Here is a 9,308-nt window from a genome sequence, read left to right on the forward strand (position 1 = left end):
TTTTTTTTTTTTTTTTTTTTTTTTGTGTGTTTGTGCGTCGTTAGCTTAAAGCAGCAACAACAACAAAGATGTCTGGTGTTGGCGAGAATCAGCTTATCTCCATTCAACCTGATGAACTCAAATTTCTCTGTAAGCATTCTCTCACTCAGCTACTCCGTTAATTTTATCTATACCTAATTTGTTAAATGAGAAAAGAGCTCTCTCCTTCTCTTAGAGATTTCGAAATTGTGAACATCAAAGTTTTTGTTTCACTTCTTTGAGCTTTGAGGTTTCTCACTTTTTTTTATAGATAATGTTAATTGTTGAAGGTTGATGATTTGATTCTCTTGGGTTATTTCTAAAAATTTATTCTTGTTCTGTGACATTTGAAATGGGGAATATTTGATATTGTTGTTTCAGTTGAACTCGAGAAGCAGAGCTACTGTGATCTTAAAGTTGCCAATAAAACTGAGCACTATGTTGCTTTCAAGGTATATACACCAACCTTCACATCCTTGCTTTCTTTTATGATCAAATTACTTGTTTCCTCCTGTGGTACAATACAAATGACATCTTTCATTTTCTTCAACCAAAATCAGGTCAAAACAACATCTCCAAAGAAGTATTTTGTAAGACCCAACACTGGTGTCATTCAGCCTTGGGACTCTTGCATCATTAGAGGTACATTCATTCTCTCTCTTTATTCATCCGCAGTTTATGACTTCAAAACATGGAGATGATAATTAAGTGATCTTTCGAAATTTTTAGTTACTCTACAAGCGCAACGAGAGTATCCTCCAGATATGCAGTGCAAAGACAAATTTCTCCTCCAAAGTACCATTGTACCTCCACACACTGATGTCGATGAACTTCCACAAGACACAGTAAGACATCCCAGTTTACAGCCTTTCTGATTATAGAATCTTGTTTCAACATTTTTGGGGAAACAAACTTTATATTAATATTTTGACATGCTTGTGTCTAGTTCACCAAGGACAGTGGAAAGACATTAACAGAGTGTAAGCTCAAAGTCTCTTATATCTCCCCGTCTACTACCCAAAGATCCTCTGAATCCGGAGCAACAAATGGTGATGGACAGGGCTCAGAAACCATCTCTGTGAGTAACACCTACACCCACCCCCACACTATATAGTTTAATCTGCCTATGGTAATGACTTTCTGAGAATCTGTTTTAATCATTATCATTTTGCTAACCTGTTAAAATTTTAGCAAAAAACCCTTCTCGTAAGATATACTATGAACCTATTGCATAGACAGAGACACCTTATGAAAATTGAAAAGTCCTTTTTTTTTGTGATACCTGTGTGCAAGAATTTTTTATTCAGATCCCATTTCTAGTATTCACACTTGTGGATATCAAGCAAGAGTAAGTTAGAAACTGTAATGAGGGACTGAGTTGATTTGTTAGGAGTTAGGACAGTGAAACACACGCTGCTTTTTGAAGCCTTCATTTTTTCTCTATAAATATATCTTTCTTCATCGTTTGGTTAACAAATGTACCTCACAGAATCTCACAAGTAGCGACCACATTCCTTACTTAAAGAGAGATTAATTTGTGTCTTGTTTCATCATCACTCTCACAATTATACCCATCAATATTTTGAACAGACTATACAGCGGCTGAAGGAAGAGCGAGATGCAGCCGTTAAGCAAACACAACAGCTGCAACATGAATTGGCACGCCTTCCATGAACCTTTCTCTGATATCTTAGCATTGGTTTATGCGTGCTCTCATTGCCATTCAGAAAAAACATGTGAACATAACAATGAATAATAACAAAGGATAACTGCCTAACAAGGTTGTTAATAAAATCGCAGGAGATGGTGAAGAGACGGAGAAACCAGAGGAACGGTGGAAATGGGCTATCCTTAAAGTTGGCAGCTATGGTTGGACTCATCGGACTCATCATCGGTTTCATCCTAAAACTCACTTTAGCTTCTCCCACATAACAACCCTCAGCTTATCCACGTCGCCTACCATCTCAGCATATGTAACTGCGGAATCAAAAACAATTTCACACATTTTCGGGTATCTTACTCTGTCCATCCCTCTTCTTAATCTTCTAAATTTGCGTTATTTCTATCCATCCCTCTTCTTAATGTTCTTCTTCCATCAAATTTTTTCCCTTTTCAGTTTATATTTTATGTACATTTTTGACCCAACAGACCCTTTCAATCATTCGAGTTTCCTTCTCCACCTTTTCAATCCTAATCCTTTGCATTGTTGAATGTTGACCGCTTTGTGGAGAAGGAAACCTGTTGCAATTATTTTGTTATCAGTTAAAAAATAATTACCTGTCCTCGAAAACGAAGTATTGTCTTCAAAATTAATTAGCCCTCAGGTACTTAAAATGAAAACTTGATCAGATGAACTTTTGTTTTTCGTTCTGTATTAAACACACAGAAATACAAATATACGTACGAATACTTGTGATCCATTATAAATACCGAACGTTCGTGATCAAAATTGAAGAAAAAATAAATATCTCACATGAAACAATGTTATTTGGGAGACTTGAGGATTGCGTAACCATGATCAAAGAAAGCTTTCCTAGGGAGCTAGGGACTAATCGAGCGAGAGAGAGAGAGAAACCAAATCTATTTTTAATGTTTGGTAAGGGGATGATCAGTTCTGTAGAGTTATCTTGTATAGTGGTGTCCATACATAATTCTAATATATAACACAAAGGAATATACAATTTTGTTTGCTGTCACAGCAGCTTAAAGGTCAACAAGAACCCATGAATATTGGAAGATTAAATGTTGTCTAGGCAACATTCATGTTATCTGAAGCCAACGCATAATGTAATATGTTATTAGAAATGAAAGGAATAAACCAAAACAAATAAACAGTACATGCGTTGGCTTCAGGCGCCGCAACGCATCAATCACTTTCCTCTTCTTGTTCTTCTTCCCACGTTCAGCCGAAATCACCACATTTTTGCTGTTTTCAGTTAACATCAACTGTTTCTGTTTTAAAGAAGAAAAATGGTGTTAATAAAATTTGAAAATAAATAAATAAATGATGTATATAGTAACAGAATCATCACATTAGAAAAAGAAAAAAAAAAGTCTCATGCTTCTTTATGTAAACGCAGGCGAAGAAGCCGATGATGTTGAGCTGCTTCCTCCATTTTCAGCTTCAATTTCATATGGAATAAAGCTTCTGCATGACAACAAAACATGTGTTATTTGTAATTTATTAAAAACGATCGATTCAAAGTGGTGGTCGTTAAAAAAAAAAAGCTTTGGTCGACGTACGTACCACGTTTGTTATTGTTCCGGTAATGTTGTTTTGCTGTATCAAAATGCATGGCAGCCTTCTCCCTGTAAACTTTCTCCTCTTGTTCAATGGGCACTAGCCTCTAAACAAGAGCAACAAAAACAAAATGTAAAAGAGTTCATAATTATAAAAAGTAAGATCAATTAGACTTATGCATGGACTCGGATGATAGATACCTTGTTTAGCCGGTCAATCGATTGTTGGAGACCATGTAACGGATTGCTGCTGTGTTTCCCAGCGAGCAAATTCACAACCATCGTAACCGGCGATGGATAAACCCACTCTGATCTCATCTAGCTACCAAAATCCGAAGAAGATTATTATCACGTCGAACAGTTAGGGTAAATTTCTAGCTACGACAATAATCAGCGAGATGACGCACGGCACAAACCAGAAGGAACTAACTAGAGCTAGGGTTTCTAAATCTAGAGTTGTATACCAAAAACGATTGGATTTTTAATAAGTTCAACCGAAGAAAAAAGGAAAAGATTTATAATTTGTTAAAGGAGATCAAGATATGTTAAACCGGAAAAAAAATTTATATATTATTTTGTATCATGGGATTTTAAATGATTTTTTTGTTAGGAAATTCGGATACAGTTTCCTTTTGTCTTGGACAAAGGATACAATTTCTTTAAGTGAGATATAATAGAGATTATATACTCTATGAGCTAATCTATTGTTGTCAAAAAAAAAAAAGAGAGATTATATACTCTAAATGAAAAGATTTTTTAAAATTACTTACCAAAATTCATCAATGAAATCTTCTGAAATCCGTATTCTTTTATTTTCTGATATCATATATATATATATATGTTCCGGTGATATTTATTTGTGCATTACCACCCAGGACACTATATTTGTAATTCAAAAAACTCTAAATTATCAAACAAAAATGACCAAATCCATCGTTTGTGCTTTCTTCATCATTTTTATTCTAGGTTTCCTTTTTAATATATTGTATCATATCATGCTCTAAATCTCATTTAAAAATCATGTGTTTTATATTTTTCGAAAACAAAAAAGAAACTGATAATTTTTATGTTATTATGATTATATTTGTGTAGGGATGATGGTGAATGAGATTGAAGGACAAAAACAAGGATGCAACGAGGTTTTAAAAGAAGTAGATTGTGGTGCTGGTAGCTGTAGCGCTCTGTGCCTACAGAAACGGAAGGGCTTGGGTCGATGCGTCACACCAAAAGGCAATGACACCCTCAAATGCTATTGTTATTATCCTTGCGTTTAAAGTTTTTATTTTATTTTATTTTATATCATCTGATCTATATCTTTCAATTATAATAAATTAAAAACTAATTAATAAATCATGTTTACTTGCTATCCATTTCAGATAGATGAAATATGATCAACTGTTCTCGACTTTCTCAAACTAATCTAGAAACTGAAAATGTGAATCCTAAATCAACTAAAAAAACATTTTACAAGAAGATAAAAATTAACAAAAAAATTTCATCATATAAGAAACTAACAAAACTTTTGGTATCATACATTAAATAATTGAAAATAGTCTAACAATGAATTTATGTGTTGTACATTGGATATATCAAGAATAAACAATTTTGGAGCTCCATCTGATAGATGATAGCTATACGAACAACAACCTCATTAGATTGACAAATATCAACTAAACTAATCCTCGATACAGGAGGTTCTCGTTCCGAAAACATAGTGTAAATCCGTTTTTCATCATTGTTGTATTTGTTTGTGTATGAATGATATTGTAATTAGAGTTTTAAATTTGTAATTTATAAATATCAAGAAAAAATAAATAACTAAATTCAAATTGAGTATAAGTTTTTAAATAAAGTAGATTTCAAATTAGTTAATTGCATTTTATATAAATCATCATATATAAAAAATGCTCAGTTAAGATCATATACTGAGCTTCAAAGAAACATGATTGTAAATCTTGACCATTGGAGAAGAAGGAAATGAAACAGTTGTGATTGGTTGCAAATAACAAAGTAAGGACAGTAAAACCCTCTATAAATTAATAAGGTCGAGACCATAAAGTTTTATTAATTATAGAGGTTTAAATTTATTGATTAATTTTTTAATAATCTATGAAGAATTTTTTTTATTTTCATAGTTTTAAAATTTTTCTATCACAACAAAAGATACTTTTGTCATAATTCATATTTTAATAGAATTTTTTTAATTTATAGTTTTTGCTATCGTGATAGGATTGATAACAATAGTTAACTAAATTATCCATGTGAAAATGATAAATGTTCAGAAATTCAGAGTTCATAAGAAATTGATGCTACTATCTTTGATGGTGATGATGAATTCGAAGAAGATTTTGCGGAAACAATTATCGCGTCTAGGATTCTCCATAATTTTTGGATCCAATTTGAGAAGACAACACTAAAATTTTTTAATGCAATGAGAAAAATTTTAGGGATAGGCAAACAACAATACAGTCGTATTTCACTAAATTTTCTTAGATATATTTATATATATATATATATATATATAATTTTATATCATTATTGATTGATAATATTGGTGAGACCATATTTTAACATAGGATTTCCAAAAAAAAATATTATCTTATTATTTTATCAAATTGTGCCATTTTTTACACTTGTCCAACTCGGGACCATAAAAATTATTAATTTAGTGCGAGTATTAATTTAAAGAGTATTAATTTGTAGAGGTTTTATTGTATAGTTTCCTTTGTGTTTTGTTTGTTTGTTTTATGTATTGTGAAAAACATCAAACAATTTATTTATGTATACAATAGTTATAATCATATTTTTTTATACATTTTAAGATCTGTTTTGATATTTTTAAAGAGTTATATAAGAAAACAATTAAAAAAATTAGAGATACCAATAAATCCTAAAATTAGTTTAATTTGGTAAAGTAAATGAGTTAGTGAACTTTTGTCACAAATATTAATTTTGTAGATAGAGAGAAATGAAAAAAGGTTAAGGTATCATAAAAGAGTTGAATTATGGGTAAACAATTATAGGTTTTTTTTTTTTTGAAGGTAAATAATTAGAAGTATGTAGTTATAAATGGTGGTATAGTAAAAAAAAGTATAACAAAAAACTTGTTTGTAGTAAAAAGTGTCACTACGAACACACTTTTAAAAGGTACTATACCAGACTATAGTTGGTTAGATATAATAAGTCTTCGGACCTAAGAAATGTTGTACCCAGACCCGACTCAAATAATGTGGTATTGTGAAGCTTTTCGAAAGTTGGACCCTCTTCTTACAGTTATCTTAAATTTTAGGACCTTAAATTGCAAAAAAAAAAAATAGTCAAATTAGCGGGATCTGGTGCACTAGCACACCCAACACACCCCTAGAGCCGACACTACTTGTACTAGATCCGAACCGACCTGATTTTTTCCGGTTTCGTTCAAACTGGTTAGGCATTTGGTTCAATTCATAGAGATTGAGATTTATGTACGGTTACCTAAGCTGACCCGACAAACCCAATTAATCGATCGGTTATCCAATTAACTCGATTAAATTATAACGAAAGTATAGAAAAATACCAAAATTATATCAGTTTTAACTGATTTAACCAGTTTTAACCAATTTTAACAGAGAAACCCAACAAAAGTTCAATAACCAAAAAAAACTGAAACACGACCCAACCCAACCAGAAGATCCGAATTCGCAGGTCTGTGATACACAGTGGGAGTCACTCAGTAAATATCTCAACAATATTAACAAAAAAAGGAGATATAAGAAAAGCGGTTCTCATTTATGCCATCAGAACCTCTTTGGAGACTCCTTTCACACATATCATGATCTGATTGTTTTTTTGTTTCTTATAATTTAAATTAAATAATAGTTAAATTATATTAGAAAAAATATCAAAATAATATATTTTAGAGAATCATAGAGTTTCAACCAATGTTGATGTTCTAAAGAAGTACTATCTTATCGAAAACCAAAAGACACAAAGTTTCATATCACACTAACATTTCAAAAGTCTATTGAAGGCTGACCTAACTATTATGCTAAGCTTAAACTTGAAAATAGTGTTACCTTGAGGCCTTTTCTCTTCCCAATACTTGTCAACCATATATAACCCATCATACACATAATCCTTTCCTCTATGATCCAATCTCTTTTTGCCTAGGATCACTCGCACCGGAGTTTTTTCCTTAATGTTATTAACTAAAGCCAAATTTCCTCCAACAAGCTTCTGATCTTTGATTGCTTTCTGATCCCTGTTCTTCACATTACCTCCTTGACCACAATAGATCATCACACCGTTAACGAATCTATCGTCGTAATCATTACCTTCAGATGAAACAATGCAAGTAGCTAGTTCCATGGTTCCTTTCTTCATGTAATCAATCCCACCCATGATGTCGAAGTGAAGACCGATTACACTGAGTTCTGCTTTGAATTGAAATTTGTCTCCAACCTCGACTCCAAGGATTGGTCCAATCATCTTTTGACAGTTCACTTGCATCCCCATTTCAATGAGAATAGTACGAGTTTGGTAATGTATCCTACTTTTGGCAGTCTTGGATTCACCTCTTCGTATTGCATTGTCACAATCGAGCTCATCAAACATAAGTTTGAAATGACGTAACACCTTGTGAACTTTCTCGCGTGGGCTAAGATATTTGAATATCTGGTTTTGTTGTATAGTCGGAATGAGTCTAAGTTGATTCAACTGTCTTTCATCTTTGTGTTGAGTTGGTTTATAAGCATCGACTCTTAGTCTAACCGCAACTGCATTACTCAACTTCTTCTTTGCCGGTGAATATCCATGTTTATGCACATCATTAGCTCTTGGTCTTAATGTAGTTGCATTACACAAATTCTTCTTCGCCGGAGAATATTTATATTTTGGCACAATTCTGGCTACCAAAGGATCCTTGTGAAAGTTACCAAAATGAAGTCTTCTTTTGCTTTGAGAAGCCATTAGGTTAATACTTTCCTCAGCTCTTAGAGGTATATGCAAACCTTTGGACAACTTCTGAAAGTTGACATGGGAAGCCATTAGCCTAATACCTTCCTCTTCGCTTAGTAGTTTCACTTTACTTTCAAAAAGTAAAGGAACATTCCTCTTAGCTGGAGGATTTTTCCCATTGCCTGCTACATTGAAGCCAGCTTTCTTCATAATCAAATCAAACGATTCGGCTTCATTAGGGCCATGGTAATTGTGATGACTAACACCAACACGATTGCTATCTTCATGACCATCTAAATCCTCTTTTGTCTCACTTATAAGAGCAACTCTATCACTACCAATCTTACTTCTCTCATTTTTAACAATAAATTGTGGAAAATCTCTAACCGAAGAAACATTTCGTCTTATAAGAAGAGGAGATACTTTGAATCATCAGCATCCTACAATGTGCATAAAATCAATTGTTTGGTAAAGAAAGATGAAACCCTTATAAATAAACCATAAGAAATCATAAGAAATCAAGAAAATATGAAGTTTTTAACTCATGTTTAAACATATATAATTCCAAGAAAATTACATGGTGTAACAAGAATCATATGAATATTGAAATCTAACAATAATTTCAAGAAAGTTACATGTGTAACAACGCAAACACAATAAATATTGAAATCTTACAATAACACAAGGGAACAACTGTAACACTCTACCCTTCTACTCCAACAGATAAGCATGAATTGTCTCTGATATTTTTAAATGCTTACCACAATGGAAGCTTGTCTAGACTTTTGGGATGCATGAGTAAACATGTTTATTCAGTAAGGATGATCATATCTACTCACATGAACCTAAACATTCGTCTAGTCCCAATGAACATAACTCGCAATGAAATATAGATAAACCACTTACACCACATAATCTAGCAATTTAACAAATCACAAAATCTAGCATGCATAGTTCCTTGCAATCATTGTCAAACATGTATTAAGTAGCATCTGTCAATCTAGCTATCTAACTCGACCTTAGTGTTCCTATAACAGCATAATTAGAAGCATATGCAAGGGTCTACTATCCTACCTCAACATTGGTGTGACAGACATTCTAGGGTTAGCAACAAC

The 9,308-nt window shown here is 32.7% G+C and overlaps 3 protein-coding genes across 3 annotated transcripts in view; 2 read left to right on the top strand and 1 right to left on the bottom strand.

Moving 5' to 3' along the window:
* LOC104760172 (vesicle-associated protein 2-1) overlaps positions 1-2,291 on the top strand; it is a 3,074-nt gene extending 783 nt beyond the window's left edge. The window contains exons 2-8 of the mRNA XM_010483050.2: positions 45-129; positions 400-470; positions 579-660; positions 748-863; positions 965-1,096; positions 1,609-1,677; positions 1,819-2,291. Of these exons, the coding sequence (XP_010481352.1) occupies positions 69-129; positions 400-470; positions 579-660; positions 748-863; positions 965-1,096; positions 1,609-1,677; positions 1,819-1,950 (663 nt within the window). The 5' untranslated portion in view covers positions 45-68 and the 3' untranslated portion in view covers positions 1,951-2,291. The remainder of the gene's footprint in view (positions 1-44; positions 130-399; positions 471-578; positions 661-747; positions 864-964; positions 1,097-1,608; positions 1,678-1,818) is intronic.
* On the top strand, positions 4,137-4,556 carry LOC109130601 (defensin-like protein 141). The gene is made up of 2 exons (XM_019240315.1): positions 4,137-4,224; positions 4,351-4,556. Exons 1-2 carry the CDS (start codon positions 4,179-4,181, stop codon positions 4,530-4,532), a joined length of 228 nt encoding a protein of 75 aa, XP_019095860.1. The 5' UTR covers positions 4,137-4,178; the 3' UTR covers positions 4,533-4,556.
* LOC104763021 (YDG domain-containing protein At5g47160-like) lies at positions 7,243-8,622 on the bottom strand (the record flags this gene model as incomplete). The annotated part of the gene is made up of 2 exons (XM_010486445.1): positions 7,243-8,191; positions 8,258-8,622. Coding segments are annotated over 2 exons (1,314 nt in total), but the record flags the coding sequence as incomplete, so codon positions are not given.

The sequence above is a fragment of the Camelina sativa genome, chromosome 18 (genome assembly GCF_000633955.1).
Source record: "Camelina sativa cultivar DH55 chromosome 18, Cs, whole genome shotgun sequence".
NCBI lineage: Eukaryota > Viridiplantae > Streptophyta > Magnoliopsida > Brassicales > Brassicaceae > Camelina > Camelina sativa.